This window comes from Lytechinus pictus, chromosome 5 (assembly GCF_037042905.1).
Source record: "Lytechinus pictus isolate F3 Inbred chromosome 5, Lp3.0, whole genome shotgun sequence".
NCBI lineage: Eukaryota > Metazoa > Echinodermata > Echinoidea > Temnopleuroida > Toxopneustidae > Lytechinus > Lytechinus pictus.
The window spans coordinates 6,566,093-6,585,747 of NC_087249.1; the positions used below are offsets into that span (position 1 = coordinate 6,566,093).

The following is a 19,655-nucleotide window of genomic DNA, read 5'->3' on the forward strand; positions in this document are numbered from 1 at the left end:
TGTCAGACTTTCACTAAGATGCCTAATTCGGTGCCATATTTTGTTTTGGCACAGGAAAAACATACAATGTACCTGCCAGTTGTTCATGATCAGTTAGGAGTGAATATTCTTCACAACATTGATTGTCTCACCTTGACACACATAGCCCTTTTCCATGAGCCACAGGAAGTTAGTACACGTTTCACATGCAGTGGGAATTCCCAACTGAACGCTAAGAAACTTGTGGCCAGCGTGTTCAAAGACCTCTTCTTTCTTCTCCTTCTTTCTCTTTGGTTCTTTCACCTGTCGAGATAATGAAAGCATGAATAGTAAATATTGTAAGTTTATTCAAACATTTAATGACACAAAAGCAAGAACAATGCCACTTCTCCAATTTCGTTAGCATGGGTACCCGGCAGGATTAGTTCCTTTAATGCGCCAATTGCCTTTAGCAGCTGGAGCTACAGCCGGGGTAATATATAGCGTGTCATTGAATAGGCAACTAGATAATCAGCCCATCATAAATGCTATATGCATTATTATTATCATTATCATATTATTGTTGGTGAAGTAGGTGGTGGTATTGATTATGAATGTTGTCATTACTATAACTATTATAACATTATGATCACTATCATCACCATCATCATCATCATCACCATCATTATTATCATCATAATTCATCATCATTATTACTTCTATTAATATCATCATCATCATCATCATCATCGTTGTCGTCATTATCATCATTTTTTTTCATTAGAAGACTGTTTCATAAAGAATTACAACTACGGTAACTTTGTCATTAAAGCGACTACCATAGTAACAAGGACTCGGTAGCCAATCACGCTGAAATGTTCCATAGTAATTAAAACAATGGCAAAGGTACCATAGTTCTAAGTCTTTACTAAACAGCCCCCTGAATATACATGTAGGAGGGGGGCAATGATACACTTTCCTACTTTTTTGCAGATACAGTATTATCCTTAACATTATTGTAATTATCATCATTTAAGAGGGGGAAGGGTTGATATCAGAATGTGAATATACCTTTTTGCGGTTATCCGATGGTTTATACTGATGCATGAATTCATCAAGGAAACCCCGGAACGCATTGATACCAAGGGTGAGGGGGAATGTGGTGTTGTTGGCATCTTCGTACTGCTTGGCTACTATACTAAGAACCTGCTCAAAGTTGGACATCAGGTGGCGGTACTGCAGATGGACATTACCATCCTGTAGAGAAGATGATGAAACAAAGAACAGATAATGGTTAGTTTACCCAATATACATGCTAGTAAAAACACAGGGTGGATGATTCGCACAAGGAGTGGAAGAGGCAGGGGATGGGAGGAGGAGGAGGATGAGGACAAGAAGGAAGTTTAGGATGAAAATAATAAATATAGAGGGGAGGAGGTGAAAGAAGAAAAAGATTACAAGACAGAGGAGAGGAGGGGAGGAAGTGGGGCAGGAGGAGAAGGAAGAGTAGCAAGAGGACGAGGAGGATGAAAATAAGAGGACAAAGAGGAGAGGAGGTGAAGAGGAGAAGGAAGTTTATGATGAGGATAAAGGAAAAGAGAGCAAAGAGGGAGGGAGGAGGAGGATGAAAAAAAGAGGTGAAAGAGGGCAGGAGCAGGAGATAGAAGAAAAGGAGGGAAAGGAAATGGAGAAGGGGGCAGAAATATGCAGAAGAGGAGAAAGTGGAGAAGACAAATGAAAAGATGGTGGGCGAGGAGGAGGTGGCAAAAAAGGAAGATGAAGATAAGAACAGAGAGAAGGGGTTGAAAGAGAAGAAGTTTGTTCAATAGGAAACATACTACAAATATTCGAAACCAGCCAATTGTAGGATTTGATTGACAAGATGATCAGTTTATGCTGATGTACATGTAGATTATCATCTCTTGCCAAAGAGGTCAAGAGATGCAGAGAAAAGTCTAATCACCTTCAAACTTTGAAAAAGAGATGAGTACCATTGGTATTGATATTTTTTTCTTAATTACATTATGCATGCCACTTAAAAGATAATAAGGAGGAAAATGATGCAGTAGCACTCCAGGGTCCAGGGCGCCGTTTCATGAAGCTGTTCGGAAGTTAAGAGTGACTTTAAGAATAACTGGTGATCGTTTCTTGTAGTAAATGATATAAACCAAATTTTCATTGATGTCGATTGAGCTCCTAAGAAGGGTTCACCAGTCATTCTTAAAGTCGCTCTTAACAGCTTTATGAAACACCCACCGGAAGAGTTAGATACAATACCATTTCATGGGGTACTTTGTTTGCACCCAGTAGTGGGTCTGTCGGTATTGTCTTATTCAGCTAGATCCACCCGTACATACAATGATGTATACTCACATGTAATGTGACTGAGTATGTACTGATAAGGTTTTCCTTGAATTTCTTGAGCGCTTTCTTGAAGACTACATCCACCTGACTGTATGTTTGGCCCATCTCGTCGACCTACAATGAAATTTTTCATGAAAGATATGGTTAAAACAATCAACTGAATCATTTAAATAATTCATCCATCCACCTCTTAACCTGTGTAAAGTTGTGGAATCCAACCAAATACACAAGAGGAAACTTAAGACCAGTTGGGGGATTGCTGACAGTTTAAACAGATATTGCATGGTATGAATGTCTAATGCTTGAGTAAACCTCACGCTTCAAACATCGTTTCCATTTCGTTTCTTTGAAATTTCTCCCTTCACCCTTACAATGTATATAGCCCTGTCTATTTTGTAACCGCATGGAGCAGGGCGCAGTATCTACATTTGGTTGCATTGTGCCATAAAAGGTAGGTCCCTGACATAAATAATCATATCTACAGTAATCCATATACATCTGTAAAAAAAAAAAAAATAAACTGCACACGAGCCACACCTTTGTTTGGATGAAGTTATTCATTTGTTCCAATGCCTGGGCATCACTGATGAGTTTATCCGTAGGATACCTCCACTGGGACATACCATGAAAGTTGATATTCCCCTGATTCGTACGAGTTCTTTTCGGAACGGGTGAATTCACTGTTCCAGAGTTTTTCCTCCCCGTCGGAGGTTTCCGTTGCTGCGGGGACGTCCGCCCGCCTCCGGGCGTCGGCTTCTCGTTTGTCTTGTCGTTGAGGGCAGCAGACTTGGAGCTGGAAGTACTCTTGATGCTACCCTGCTCCTCGATGAGCAGCGCCTGGTCTGACGGCGACCGCCTAAACCGTCGCTTGAAGTTGTGCTTGTAGCGTTTGAAGAGATTCTTGGTGGGTGCGTTGGGCGATTCTGGAGTTCGAGGATTGCTGTCCATGTCTGACAGGAGAGGGGATCTGGGTGAGCTAGGTGGGACCTCATCTTCAGTGGTGGACGAATCAGAGATGATGGATGAAGGCCTCCCAACAACAATATCAACCTACATGAAAGGACACATGGGTTAAATCATTTTGACCATACAAAGAAAGGTTCATTCAAACTCGGATGTTTAACCTTCAAAATAAAATGAATCCTACAATTATACATCAGTCTTCTACCAACAGATACATGTATGTTCAACATGTGATGTCATTACAGTAATGCAGGACATCCATTATCACAAAGCAAGAAACTCTGGCCTATCTAACAGCTAACTACAACAAGTATAGAGCTATACTAGGATGGCGTGAGTCTTACTTCAGTCTGAGCTTGACTCGACTATTGATATTACTTAAATTAAAGTTGCATCCCAAAAACTTCGCTAGATATAGGTACATCACCTCAATTGGCTAGAGAGCAATGATATTCATGGGAAAATATCTCACCTTTCCCTTTGGACTAAGTGGTGGCGATGGTCTGATGGGTAGAACCTTATCCCTGTCCTCAATCTCCAACTCCTCCGCATCATCTTCTTCTAAGATGATGTCATCTGTTGCTATGACAATCACCTCTTCTCCATTCACCTCAGCTGCTTTCACTGTTTTCTCCTTATTCTCTTCCTCCGCTACATGCTCCTCCTCCTCCTCGTCTCTCCCAAAGGGTGTTTCTTCCAGCGAGTCGATGACGGTCTGCAGATCAGCCAGCTGATCTGTCAACTGCATCGAGGAAGTCCTTGAGACAACGCTACCACCTAGCATGGGCTTCTTGAGGGCAGGTGTTATGGAATCAAGCTTTTTGGTTTCAACGGTTTTAGGAGTTCTATTTTGACTCGAATTGCTCTCTACGGAAGAGTCCGAGGATAATGTTTGTTGGCTGGGGCGCTCAGTGGAGGAGTCCCTCTCGCTCTTACGATCTTGGGACGAGGACCGTGAGCCGAAGCGATCCTGCGAGCTTGCCCTTGCCATGTATTCACGGGCCATGTCCCTGACCTTACCTTGCCTGTCAGAATGAATGAAAACATACCAAAAACTTGCAGATGAGGCTCACAGCTTTTACGTATCATAGTCAGTCAAGTATCACTGGTGTACTTGTGCTTTTACATTATCAACATATGTTTAACTGTCTCACCATCTTAAACACAACAGAAACACCTATTCAATATTAATATGTGGAATATTATTTTCTCTCTTCAATATATCAAGAATCTAACACATTTCATTAGCTACAAATCAAATCTATGAATAGCTGCTTCACTAAAAATGAGGTTGACATGACTACAACAATATTAATGCAAATATCTAAACAAATACCTATGGAATAAACACAATCACACTGTCAGGAAACGAACAAACTTTCTGATGAAATAATTCTGTCTACCGATTATATAAAGTCTAGAAAGAGAAGGGGTGTCTACCTTGCCAGGGATCTCCGGAGAGGGGAAACATCCGGTATTGGGCTTATAGGTGGGCCCACTTCCACGTTGACACCGTCGTTGAACGAAGGAGACAGAAGTGCACTGGGACTAGGGGGTACGGGGATTGTAGGAGAGGTGGGCAGGCCAAGGGTAGTGGGGTGAGAGGGACCGGACGAGGTGGTAGGCTCATCGAGGAGGAGCTCGTCGGATCCTAACGAACCCTCGTGGACTCCACTGCTCCTGTAACAGGGTAACAGGAGGATATTACTGCTATAATGAAGACCACGCATAACCATCGGAAAAAATTAAAATTCTGGGAATATACACAAAGAACAGGTGCCCAGAATAGTGTCCAATGTTTACATTTCAATTTTGATTGTGCAAAAGTGAAAGGAAATTACTCTAAACACTAGATAATGATATTTATTGACAGAGTCATGCAACACAATGTATAATGATACATAATTGGATCTAGGAAAAAATCATTAAGTTCTTACATGTACATGAAACACATTTCTCACAGATTTCTAAAATACAGAAATGCTTTTTTTCATTCAAAATCATCTCACATACAACAAAAGTAAAATTCTTGTTCAAGAGTCTTTTTATAACTTCCTATATATTTTCCTATTATCCCTCTCATCTTTCTTACAGCTTCCAACGTAATAGAAACAAAATACCACCAATTCCCGTATTGGTGTGTACTTGGCAGGCTACACATACTTTGTTTTTCATACATGTTCTGATTTCTTACCTTGAACACAACAGTTTAGTCATGTTGTCTTGAAATACATAACCACTAACATAAAAAAAAATCACCCTCTTCACTTTTTTTGCAACATAAAATACCCACAAAAATGACAAAATGCCTTCTAACCTTCTCCCACTTATACATGTACCACATAGCCATAATCTTCACATTCTATTTTCAAATATTCTGTATAAAGGTTTATCAGAACTAGCCTACAATACAAGAATTGTGTACATTAATAATAGACACATAATAATAATAATAGGGCCTGCTAGGAGAACAGGAACTGAAGTGGCTACCCTGGGTAAATATAATGCTATTATTATCATAATTATTATTATGTATATGCCCCCTCCATGAGATCATCTCCATTGTGGAGTTTGCTTTCATCAAGAGAAGTTTATACTTATTGTAAATGACTATCAAAGTCATAGCTGCTAAGCCTTACTCTTCCGATTCCATCGTCGTTGTCCTGTTCCTCTCATAGAGGTCATCCTCGATGTCATCCGTCGTCAAGATTCCCTCGTCGCTAATGGCGGAGTGGACATCGTCCGTCCTCCTGATACGATTCTTCCCCTGCGATGTTGACTCCTCATTGTCCCTTCTGAGCCGTGCCTTCACGGCTGCAGGCTTCACGCTTTGCTCTTTCCTCAGCAATATGCATCTGTAATTAAACAAGGAAAAGTTGCCCTTATTATCATTCAAATTGTTGGCTGTGCTCTATTAAAAGAAATCGACAAGCGCAGCCGAGTTACTTTCAACGACTTTCAACCAATACACTTTCTCCACTCCTTGGGGAGTATTCCAGAGTATCAATAGCGAGGCATATAATATTGAATTTTACATCCTACCAGGTACATGTACACGTACATGTAGCTATTCATTTTTTAAGATACATGTACTATATGTAGTTTATTTCTTCCACAAAGAAAGCCTAATGATTTGCAAGATTTTAGCAATAGGAAATTTTGCCAAAAAGTATTAGAAGGAAATCCTGCTTGCATGCTAATTACATAAATACAAAAGATTTAAAAGATATATGGTTAAATCTAAAGAACTTTGTCGCGTGATATATAGATGTGTAAATGGGAGAATGTGCCCTCTGAGGTAAACACTTATTTTATTAGAGTGAAAATAAATAAACAAAATAAACAAAGGAGGAAAGGGAATGAATTGTTATTTCAAATAAACTTGTATGAATTGTAATAAAAAAGGTGGTTCACGAACCACGAGTCTCCCCTGACTCCACGATCAATAAAATATGGAATATGATCTTTTGACCCCTAGATGACCTTTGACCTTATCATCCTCTCAAGAACACACATGTGGTATTACCCAATGATTATTTGTACCAAGTATAAAAACAATTAATGCAGATAAAAAGTAATGAGAGCAAGTTGAACAAAACTTGAAAAAGGATGGACATGACCTCATATCATTTCACCTTTTGACCCCCACCTTTGACCACATCATCCTCATAAACACAGATGTGATATTACCCAAGGATCATTTGTACCAAATGTGAACATAATTGATGCAGAAATAAAGAAATGAGTGCAAGATGAACAAAAACTTGACCTTTTGACCCTTAAATGACCTTTGACCCCATTATCCTCAACAACACTACATGCACTATTGCCCAAGGATATTTTGGACTAAGTGTGATAAAAACTGATGCAGAAATAAATAAATGAGGGCAAGTTGAACAAGAACTTTTAAAAGGGATGAACATGACCTCATATCATTTGACCTTTTGACCCCATCATTCTCATGCTGTCACATGTGGTATTACCAAAGGATCATATGTACCAAGTATGAACATAACTGGTGCACAAATAAAGAAATGAAAACAAGTTGAACAAAAAATTTTGAACAAACCAATGGACTAACGGGAAAAGTGATTACTAGGTCTCGGCCGAACTTCGTTCAGGCGAGACAACAGGAAAAGTGCATGTACATGTACATGTACTAGGTCTCTGCCGAACTTCGTTCAGGCAAGACAAAAAGTGTTTAAAACAAAAAATTCAAATGAGTCAACTAACAAAGGCCAAGAAACATCTAAAATGAGATTGATCTTTTCCTAATCAATTTCAGTGAGTAACCAAAAAATAATAATTCAACAAATACATGAAAATGTGAAGGATTTAATAGAGGAATTAATCAGTTAAAAGAACTGACCGAAAAATAATATTCATCAAATAAAGGCAAAGAATGATATCATTGACAATTTAACCAGTCTATTAGAAATTACCCTAAAAATGAAAATTTATCATATAACGGTAAAAGAATTAACCGATACTTGAAACAAATATACATAATTACCAGAAAAATCGTGCACAAGATTTCTAAATGATGTAAAAAGTTTTATGTAAGTAGGAAAGTTTTATCAAGTGAAAACATATATGAACGTGTCAACAAATAAAGGAAAAAATATCTAATAATGAATTATGATTAATTTCCACAAATTATTGCAAAAAATGTTCAAGAAAAACAGCAAAATTCTGACTAAAAGTTCTGTTTACATGGAGAGAGCATTACCTGAAGCAAAAATAAATCAAAATCAAATGTCAAAAAACGAAAGAGAATTCATTTGTGATTAAGAACAAATTTGCAGAAATTATAAATGATTGAAAAATGAATGCACGTATCTCATCTCCATACAGTTCAACCTGATGAAACCAATGAAGTATAAAATTGATTTACAAAGACAGGAAGCGAGGAATATTGAATAACTCATGTTATCATGCTTTTAATACATGTAACTCGAAATCAGCAAGATAAATGTTTTGAATAATTGAAATTTCTTTATACCAGTAATACCTTTTGTACCATACATATTTCTTCCTGATGTTGCAACAGCAAAATTGGTTAAAAGGTAAACAAAGAATGAAAATTTTTTAACTTTTTTTGTTTAAATGACACCACAGTAATTAGCAAATATGGCTTCCATTCTTAAGATTATATGTAAAATTAACTCAACGAAAAAATGAATAAGTTTGAAGACATCAGAGACAGATAATAGATACAGGAAAATTTCAAATAATTCATAATGTCAGAAAGGAGGATCATTCAGATTATCAGTATGCTCTCTTGTTCCAAGGCAGCCAGGGTTTTAATTCTGGAAGTTGCTATAATATAATTTAACATTTAATGTCTGCTTTAACTGCTTATCTGTTGTATTAAATTCCTTTTAAATTGTTTTGAAATTGCTGAATAAATAATCATAATAATAATAAATCATCAAACAAATATTTCAAGAAAGAAATAAGGTTGTTCTATTGCTACATCAAATGATAAACCAAGCACTGACGCTAGATTTTTTTTTTAATATTTGAAAATGAAAATTGTTTCACTTTTTAAGAAAAGCCAAAAAAAAAAACAGAACATAATCTGTAAATCAAAACACAATATTTGTTTAAATAAACGCTGATACAGTTTTCAATATTTGTCACGTCAATGCCTTAATTGATATACACTGTATATTCTGTATTGCTTCATTTCAAAACCCCATGCAATTTTGCATATGTGCAAACTTACGAAGTCCTATCTGAACATTGTCGTATTCTCCTGGGGTTTATTTTTCGCTTCCTTTACAATAAATGGACACAAAAAAAATCATTATGATGCATGGACAAGAAGAAAATGAACACCTTTTGACAGGCCATTCCACCAAGTTATTTTAAAGCCAGTAAAGATCACTAATAGAGGTAAAATATCAGATCAATTCTCTACTTATCCTTCCTGCAAAAAAAAAATATCCATCTTGCTTGTCCTTTTCTCTGGTTCCATGTTCTAGGTTTCTCTGACCTCATTCAGAACTACAATTATTGTCATCTTGGTTTCAGATTTGATATATTTTGTTTTCTTTGGTAGTCAGTCACAATTTGAGCTACATTGTTTGTTTTTTGTGTGTTCCACCATAATTGTTTTTTTTTTGCCACAATGATTCTCTTACTGATACAGTACAAACTCTTTACAAGACTTCAGCTAAATTAACTTGGAGGGCCATGCAATTTTTTTTCCTAATTTGAAATATTTTTGTTTTTTCATCTCCATCAATCTAACTATCTAATTCAACCCTCCTATTAAAGAACTGAATTTTGCCTGTTAGCTCCTTCATTGATGGACTTGTCCCCTTTTGCTGTTTCTTTGGGGTACTTGTCCCTTACAGACAACCAAATTTTCCCTTTAAGTTCCTTTGTTGGTGTTTTTAGCTTCCTCGATGATAAACTGGACAGGTCCCTTTTAGCTCCTACATTGATGGTCTTGTCACTTTGTCCCTTTTTACATCCTTCGTCGATGGACTTGTCCCTTTCAGTGTCTCGATCAATAGAATGACCTCTTACATGTATGCCCCTCCATGGTTGGACTTATCCCCTTTTGTCATTCTCTATATTTACCCATCCATTGGCTAGTTGGACTTGCCTCTTTCTTGCCTCGATGTCTCTTGTTCTTGACTGGAGCAGAAGGATACCCCTCCTTAATAGTCTCTGACAATTTCTCTGTTCTATCATTTTGGATTAACCTCTTTCTTGCCTTGATGCCTTTTCCTTGATCACAGCAGAAGAGTGCCCCTTTATAGTTCCTGGAAACTGCTTTGTTCTATCGATTTGGACTTACCTCTTTCTTGCCCTCATGCCTCTTGTCCTTGACTGGAGCAGAAGGATGCCCCTCTTTAGTTTCTGGTAATTCCTCAGTTCTAATGCCATCCTCCAGAAAGCTTGGATGACGATTGCAGCCTTCCTCTGCTCGTCGTATATCCTTCTATCAAGATAACCACGCCAGTGTGCCTAAAAGATTAAGAAGATACATCAAAACTTGTATATAAAGACTGCTCAAAGGAAGCCAGAAAATCAGTCTTTAACCCAAACTTACCTGGGGGGGGGTCCTTTTCACCCCCCTGGCCTTTTTTGTGATAAATCCGCAGTGTAAAATTTATTTTTTTTACCACACCGTTCGCTGACTTTTTACTTCCATTGAAGTCTGACATGACTTTTGAGACCAAATTTTTGAAACCTGGCTACGCACTTTAGAAATTACGCGACATGTGTGGCGTTATCATTTCACAGGTTTATTATTTCATGTCTCGCACATCCTGAGATACCAAGTTTAGGAAAATTGTTTAAATATGAAACAAAGGTTTGGCTTGCAATGATGATGATTTACTTTCCATTTGTTGTGCGGTGTGTGGTGATGATGTTGATGATGATGGTGATAATGATGATGATGATGTTGATAAAATTGATGATGATGATGATGTTGATAAAGATGATGATGATGGTGATGATGATGATGATGATGATGTTGATAATGGAGATGATAATGGAGATGATGATGATGATGATGATGTTGATAAAGATGATGATGATGATGACGACGATGACGATCCACACCATTAATATTGAGCCACATTTCTGTTAAAAACATTCAAAGGCGCAAGCTCATCCAATTAAGTTAATTACTATACATCTGCTGAAATAAGTGAGCTTTGAGACATACATGTAATCTGTAGTCCCTGATGGTGTATCATTAACTAATACTGATTTCAACATCAATTTCAGTTGATGACACCCAAACCTGGTAGGTGTTATCTTCCTCCTCACCTGCAGTTTGATAATGGATTCCCTCGTCTCTAGGTAACGTCTCCTGGCCAGGATCCCTCGGTACCACCACTGGATCTTGCATATCCGCTGGAGCACATGGGCATGGAGCGCTTCCTGGAGCTTCACTCTCTCACTCTCTCTCAAGAAAACCTGGAGATGAAACAAAGTGTGAGGAACTAGATATTGGCTTCACAAATGAATCTGATATTACTTGGGAGGGATCATAGCTGTATGAAGGTTTGCATATTTCCAGAATCTGAGAATACAACCTCACTTGACTAAAAGTCCTAGGTATGATTTTACAATAAAAATCTTATTCCCAGGAAGAAGATCATATTCAAATAACTGTCCTGTACTTTCCTACACAGTATCACAAGGAATGCACAATTTGTATAAGGTTAAAATACATGACTGTAATTCATTTAATCATTTAACTGCATGTACATACATGTACCATCACCATTATAATCATAATTATATTCATTGTCATAATTCCCCAGTCTCTGGGGATGAGGTCCATCCAGTGGAAATTCCCTAGTCCTCAGAGATGATGCCAACCCACAGGAGTTGTCCAGTCCAGGGGAATGATGTCCACCAAGGGAAGTTCCCCAAGTCCCTGGGGATGATGTCCATCAGGGGGGGGGGGGGGGTGGGGAGCACCCCAGTCAAGGGGAATGAGGTCCACCACCGGAAGTTCTCCCTGTCACTGGGAATGATGTTTACTAAGAGGAGTTACCCCAGGCATCAGGGAAGATGTCCACCCAGGAAAGTTGTCACTAGTCCTTGGGGAAGTCTAGTCTACACTGGGAAGTTCCGCCAGTCCCTGGGGATGTTGTCCTAGAGGCATCCATACTGAGGTGATGATGAGAATACTAACCTTTGATTTGCCAATCTGATAGTTGGTGTCATCCAGGTCCATCGATACAAGGAATGTCTTTATCTCTCTGGCTGAAGCCTTCATCTGCTTCGGTAGCAACACTTTGTACTTATGACAGAATTCCTACACACAAGAAGAAAAAAAACAATGAAAGCAAAGCAGATGAACTGTCAAGCCAAAGAGAGCATAACTGTGATGTCTAATGGGTATTAGGCAATTTATGCCATAATAAGCCTATTGAAATTTAAATACATGAATGTGACAACTAGTGCTGTTGTCGATAGGCCTCATATCGACATACATTGTACAAAGGATTTTCAATGTTTCTGACATGTCGACATGCACGCACCCACATCGACATGTAAACATGAAATAAAAAGGGTCTAGCCTAAAGTCACGAGTGTAAAGCTTACCTGAAAAGTTAGAAGCATTTATCCACATTAATTGGCGCAATTAAAAGTTTTATTTGGCTTAGCAGTGCATTAAATTAAAAAAGAATGCCTGCGAGCTGCGCGGCAGCAGAAATACGTCAGTGCGGGGCCCTAGCACGACGATCATTTGATAGACCTCTATGCATTCTAGCGCGGTATAGCGCTAGCGAGCGTAGAATTCACCGTATCGTACCCATCTCTATTCACCGTGCTTGATAATACGCTGCTCCTCGATGTATAACTTTTCACATAGACGTGAGCAGCAGCGAACACGTTTTTGTCAAAGTTGTGACCGCCGTAATTGAGCGCTTACTTCATTTCACAAAGTCACAGAAAACTTACCTTCCTTCATTTGGAGATTGTTGCATTGATCGCCGCAGAAGTGGTACTGAAATTATCGATTGATTTTTATTATTTTTTATTGTCAATTTGAGGAGCTTGCGTTACTTTGCAGCATATGTGTACCAGCGCATAATACGCAATGATCACTGTTGCAATTGGTGATTCTGAAATAGGCTCCGAGTGTTATTGCGCAATGCTTTCGAGACCGGATCGGATCTCCAGAATAAATGTGGATTAAATCAGTGATTTTGGAAGTAAATTCACTCTAGCTTAGTCAAAATATGTTTTCCTGAACTGAGCCTGTAGTATAGATCTAGATCTAGTGTGGGGATATCACTCATGTCAAGGTGAATACATTTGACTGACAGAGTGTTATGTGCTACGATCGAATGATTGTTAGGAGCTAGGGCTAGGCTAAATTATGGTCCCCTTTTCATGTCGACATTGTCGATGTCGCGATCAATTTTTAAGCGACATGTCGACATAGATTTTTGTTCCCGACAACACAGATATCTGTACCATCACCTACTCTACTACCACAGGCCATCGCTGCCCAGTTTTCCGAAAAGGGGGAGTTAGTCTTGAAATGTACATTACAGATGATTACTAATAACTGTAAGAATAAATCAGGCTATCATTTCATTTCTAAAGAAACACTCAAATTTCTCGACAGGAAAGAACTTGTTTAGAGTTACTTGGTAACATAATTATTGCGGTATGAATGTCATGAGAACTAAATTATTGCGTTACCATTTAATTGGGTTTGCTTTCCAACACTACACTGCTGAGAATGATGCATTATGGGTTAGGAACCTGGCCAGATATGAGGACTTGAGGTGGCTCCTGGTTACTATTTGCTTTAAAATAGCTGCTTAAGTGGGTTTTTTTCTTGAAGGCTCAAAGACAGTGAACGTACCTCAAATTTGAGTCTGACGTTGTAGCCGGACTGCCTGATCCTGACCGTCTCCAGCATACCGGTGTAGCGTAGCTGCCTCATGATGAGCTCTTCGTCCAGACGACATGGCTCTTTCTGGGAGTTGGACTTGATGCACCGAACAAAGAAGGGATTGGCTTGGTTCAACGTATCCATCAACTTACTCAACGAAGACTGAGATGAGAGAGAAGATATTCATGGGAGGGTAATTATTAGTGAAAGACATACTATTACTGGTGAGTTGGCTCAGTTGGTAGAGCGTCCGTTTCAAGCCTTGGCCACATCAGATCAAAAGACGTTATTGGGGTTGCTGCTACTGTTTGGAGTTAAACAATCTAAGGGATGGAGCAACGTCGATCTGGCGCTGCGCAGTGTCTGCCGGGCCCAAAATTCACTGGGCAAAATGAATTTTCGAAGTGTTTCCATATCAAATTTCTATTTTGAACAATTAATATTGATTTCAAAGACCAGAGTTACATCATTATCATGCCATGACTATGGTTGTTAGTTAATTCAATCTACAATCTACAATTTAACATCAGAATTCAAGACATCTACACTAATGAGCCAACTGGGTTGGAGACTATTAAGGTGAAGCTGCCCAGGTCAAACTTTTTTTTTTGGTGGAGGGGGGGACTTACACAATTATATTCAACTGAGGCAAAATTAGACTTAAAGATGTATATAACACATGCTTGTATATTCAGGGGGCCGTCTTACAAAGAGTTATGATTGATCCAATAAATTGTATCTCTATGGAAATCCATCAGTGTCATAAATTTTTCTACAGGACATTTGCACAATGTTCTTTGTAAACAAAGAGAAGCACAGTGAATTTTTAAGAAAACAATTAATGCATCATAGATAGAAAATATTTTGACCAAACATGCATAATACATGTTGACGTTACTGGCCGTCCATACTTGTGATTGATCGGATCTATCGCAACTCTTTGTAAGACGGGGCCCTGGTCTGATGAAATACATCATCTACAGGCGATAATTCAATGGAAGGTTGACTTTGACAGAGTCTTCTGTATAAAAAAAAAATCAATTCAATTTACCTGGAACTGTGCACATACTGTCGGTGGATGTTTCTTGGATTTCCTACGATTTGGAGAGTATCGCCCAGCGATCTTCTTAACTGACTTCAGATCTCTTAGACTCTGCATCGAAGAAAAACAACAACAAAAGAAACCTTTCTAAACTATAAAGGGTGATAGACCATCATTGAAACACACATAAAAGAAATTGAGAATATAGGTATCGTCTTTGTTTGAAGACAGTGATGACTTAGACCTTGAACAGTGACATAAAGGGAAATCTGAATATCCAACTAAACAATTCACAATGAATCCCAAAGGTACTACATTTATAAATGAATCATGTAGCAAGTACACTAATGTTTGAACGATCATTCTACCTGGTGGGGGTTTCCTAAAGCTGTTCGTACATCTAAGTTAAAAATGACTTTAAGAACGACTGGTGATCCGTTCTTACGCACTAAATAATCACCAATGAACATTTAATGGTATCATTTACCACAAAAAGGATCACCAGTTGTTCTTGAAGTCACTCTTAACTTATGAACAGCTTTATGAAACACCCCCTGGACTATTTCCCTTTCAATTACTAATGAGATGTCGAATTATATCAAAAATTGGGGAGAGGTGGGCACTTTGGTAAAAGTGCGTTTCATAGGATTGTCAATGATTCTTAAAAAGGATGGGCATTTCTAAGTAAAGAGTTATCACTAGATATAAACACAATGCTGAAACCACTGGCAGAAATTATCCATGTTCTATCAGCATGTTAGATTTTTTCAAATTTCTTGGCTTTTTAGAGATTATTTTAATTGGAAACTGAAAATAAGAAATCCAAAAGTAGACACAAGCAATCCAAATTCAAATATGAATTCTAGAATTTGGAACGTAAAATATGAAAACTTGAATTTTGAATTCCAGAATATAGGACATGGAATAGGAAAAAAAATAATTGATTCAACATTCCTACATACATGTATCTATTCTATTGGCTAGTTAAAACTGTAATATAAATGAACTGAATATTAAAGGTACATGTATCCTACAAATGAACTTAATATTTTGAAAATATCCACCCTCAATCATTATTCCTTCTTAATTGCTAAATTGATTTAGCTTACCTTTGAGGGCTGTACTTGAGCTCCACGGAATGATCGATTTCTTCTGCTCATTGGGAAAAAAATTGTAATTAAAGAGTGAATAACCAAGTACAAATTGTGCATAGTAATTCATCAAAATATTGCTTCAATTCAGACAAATTATTTGTCTTCATATACATGTACACATTGATTACAGATCATTGTGCCACTATCCTTAGCAGATCTCTTTATAAGTTTATTTTAAAAAAAAAGACTTTTAAATCTGTGGGAGTCTTTTTTTTAGATAACTCACTGGAGGTCATATAATGGCAATGGTTTTCAATTTGCAATCCCATGCATATTTTGTAATAAAAAATTGTTTGGGTTTTTCTCCTTGTCTTAAATTTTCAAGGATACCAAATGGTAATGCCAAAATAATCACATGTATTTCTGCAGGTTGCAGCCAGAAAATGTGTTTATATGTAACTATTAATATTGTACCAGTATTTAAAATTCTAGGCTTTAAATTCTTGTTAATCGTCTAAAGGCCAATAACAAGCAACCCCAAAACATTGAGAATCCCTAAAAAATTGGAAACTTTGTCAAATGACTGATAAAGTTTCTACACATCATTGAGATAAAATTTAAAGTGTGTATTTCAAATCATATTCAGATTTTATTAGCAGAGCAACAGCAAATAAAGTTAAAAAGCTTTTTGGTAAAAATTCGAATATTTTCTGCGGCAGGTGCAAAGAAGAAGTTAGTTCTTTATCAGGTGCAGGCTTTGTGGCAAGAATCATCAGCTCTGCTTGTTATGGCTTTCAATTCTAAACCCTAAGTGCATGGAAATGTAAACGTGAAAGCTCCAAAATGAAATCGAATTTTCAACTTTATCTTTAATGATTCTAACATTGAAATTAATCTTTGTGTAATTCTTCACCTACATGTCGGGAATGAATGCATAGGTAAGACTAAGGTACATCAGGGGTGTGTCTCACAAAAAGTTTTAAATGGCTTAAAGTGATACTTAAATGGTAATGATACACAGGAGTGAACATGATTTGACCATGATATGATGTGTAAAATGCCAAACACAACTTGAAATGTACATGTATGAGTGACTTGAAGTCACACTTTTTGTGAAACACTCCCCCACCAGGACAATGGTATGGCACTGATATTGTATGACTTGGAACAGCTACATGTATTCAAATGCATTATGGTTGTAGTCAAGATGCAGTAATCTACAACCTTGTGTGTGACATGTACATGTAAATGTAGGTTGCAAGACTACAGTACATTGCATTCCAGGACTTCAGGCACAGGGTCATTCCACTCAATATATTCATGATTTCTTCAAACAAGGTATTCATATGAGGGGAAAATTCTGGCATGCTATCACACGATATATAACAATTTTCATTCTACAAACACGTTTTGGACAAGGGAGAAGGATTAGAATTGTAATTCTTCATAACATGACTCTATCAAACAACCATAAAAATATATACATACATGTATACAGTATGTACAATGTATATGAAAAGATTAAGTTGACTGAATATCAAAGATACTGAAAAATGATATATTTTGAAACAACCCATTTGAGATAATTATTGAAATGTTTGAACAAGTTAAAATAAAATCCTTTAAAGTTATGTTTGTTATACATTATTTTCAACAATTATGAAATTATATACGAAAATGGGATATTTTGAACAAGTATGGAAATGGAATGTTTCAACCATGGGCAAATGTACAATTTTTTTGTGTGAAATTTTTATAGCCAAAAGTATGTAAAGGTGATATAATGTTGATGTAAATGCACAACATGAAGGGCAGTCAAGTTATGTCGGAGGAGAGAACAAGAAAGCTGGGAAGATTTAATTTTCTTTCATTGCCATGCTTATTTCAATGTGGTAGAAAGACTTTTGTCTCAGAAACAGATATAAAAACAAATATTTGCCTACTCCGTAAACCTTATTGGTAAATCATAACACCTCTGTGACTTGTGTAACTATTGCTGACTCATGCAATACGAAACTGGTAACAGATTTCCCATATTTGTAAAGATACAAATTTTTGAAAGGCTCATAACCCAGTTCCAGATTATTTTTTCTCAACCTTTATACTTAATACCACCAATGTAATTTCATCTATTTGAGAAAAAGAATGAAGGCATGCTTTTACAGGTAAATTAATTTTCATGCTCTATAATTAATAAGACTGGCAAGAGTAGCAAAAAAATTCTTGTCAATACTATATTTTGTTGAAAGACAAACAAAAATATCTTTGGTGAAGTAAGCGTTTGCCTACTTAAGCTTCATTTGAGGATTTCATGCTGGTTTATTTAAGAATGACATGTATTTCCCCCTAGTCCAGCAGACCTTCACCCTTCAGTATACCAAACCTTTTCCCCTAGTGTTCAATCCTTTTTCCCCTTATATTCCAAACCTATCCCCCTAGAGAACTAACCCCCCCCCCCCCCCCCCGCTCCTTGTTTACCAGACCTTTCCCCTTAAGTGCACCAGAACTTTTCCTTTAAGGGTACCAGACCTTTCCCCAAGTGCACCAGACTGTTGCCCCCAGAACAGCAGACAGGGGGGGGGGGGGTTGTAAGAGATACCAATGACTGAAGTGAAGGACGTACTTGACCACTTTGGAGGCCCTTAGATATGTCTCCTGGTAGAGCAGTCTTGGCTTCGAACCCAGGCTCAGGCGAGATGTAGGACTTAGCAACATTGGGCTGGTTAGTAGGGGGGATACTCCACGCGATGTCAGGCTGCAAGGCAGATGATAAGGAGGGTGGGGATGGGGTAACGCAGGGGGACGGAGGGGGGGGGCATGGCAGGCAGGCATGGTGACGACGATGAGGCAGCCAGTAGGGGGTGGGGTGGGGAATGGGTGGCAGGAGGGGGTGGGGTTGGTGATACAGAGAGAAGGTGGGGGAGGGGTGGGGGAGGGAGATGGTAAATATACGTTTTGAAACAATATCATTTCATGCCAGTCATGCAACTCAAACACGTAAAGCCAGGGTGCGTCGTTGATAATGATACATAAATACACGGCCTATTCCAGTGCTGCTCAGTGGTATTTACTGGGTGCTGCGTTTGATATTTCATTTTCTTTGCTATCTAACTGTGCAGTGTTTTGTAGGCAGACATTTCAGGCATGTACTGTGACAAGCGGGTATGATTTTATTGTCGGAAACAAAAACAAAATAACCGATTGTGCTGAGCATGCATTTTGAAGAGGTAACGCACCCTGCCTTCCATGTACAGATATACATGTACCGATATATTGAATAACAATTACTTTCTGACATTGATATATCAGGTGATTGACTTACAAAATACTTGGATACATATACAAATTATCAGCATTTTCACACAACCATACACAGAAAAGATGCAAGAGAGAAAGGAACAGGAAAGTTAAAGCACAGGATATACATGTACATACATGTACATACACCTGTAGCTGTATATCGATGTTTGTATACATGTACATGTATGTATGCTTTAGGGATAAGGACTGATACATACAGATGTACGTGGAAATGAGTGTGTGGGACTGACCTCATTTGATTTATGCAAGTGTATAGTGAAGGGGTTGTAAACATACAATAACTACGTCAGGGTTGCATAGGCCTATCTATGGTCTGTGATTGTGTGATTTTCAGGTACGATTTTCAGTATATGATATTTACAATGAGTTGTATTTTACCATAATACCCTTAAAATATATATATATATATATTTAGAATCATGCCATAATTTTCCTGTAATAAAACATGCCTTTTTTGATATCCACTGCAGCAGGAATAATTAGAAAATACATAAGATCTCTTTCCATGCAAAATAAATTGCTT

General features: G+C 37.8%; 1 protein-coding gene across 2 annotated transcripts in view; it reads right to left on the reverse strand.

Moving 5' to 3' along the window:
- Positions 1 to 19,655, reverse strand: part of LOC129262497 (unconventional myosin-IXAa-like) — a 64,579-nt gene that overhangs the window by 17,964 nt on the left and 26,960 nt on the right. The window contains exons 13-26 of one of the 2 annotated variants that reach the window (XM_064099707.1): positions 18,435 to 18,566; positions 15,827 to 15,869; positions 14,727 to 14,828; positions 13,646 to 13,837; positions 11,957 to 12,079; positions 11,080 to 11,229; positions 10,097 to 10,266; positions 5,925 to 6,140; positions 4,726 to 4,965; positions 3,758 to 4,310; positions 2,860 to 3,372; positions 2,332 to 2,436; positions 1,030 to 1,215; positions 132 to 282 (exon numbers count right to left, since the gene is read on the reverse strand). In XM_064099707.1, the coding sequence (XP_063955777.1) occupies positions 132 to 282; positions 1,030 to 1,215; positions 2,332 to 2,436; positions 2,860 to 3,372; positions 3,758 to 4,310; positions 4,726 to 4,965; positions 5,925 to 6,140; positions 10,097 to 10,266; positions 11,080 to 11,229; positions 11,957 to 12,079; positions 13,646 to 13,837; positions 14,727 to 14,828; positions 15,827 to 15,869; positions 18,435 to 18,566 (2,876 nt within the window). The remainder of the gene's footprint in view (positions 1 to 131; positions 283 to 1,029; positions 1,216 to 2,331; positions 2,437 to 2,859; positions 3,373 to 3,757; positions 4,311 to 4,725; positions 4,966 to 5,924; positions 6,141 to 10,096; positions 10,267 to 11,079; positions 11,230 to 11,956; positions 12,080 to 13,645; positions 13,838 to 14,726; positions 14,829 to 15,826; positions 15,870 to 18,434; positions 18,567 to 19,655) is intronic. The other variant, XM_064099708.1, reaches the window with a different exon arrangement.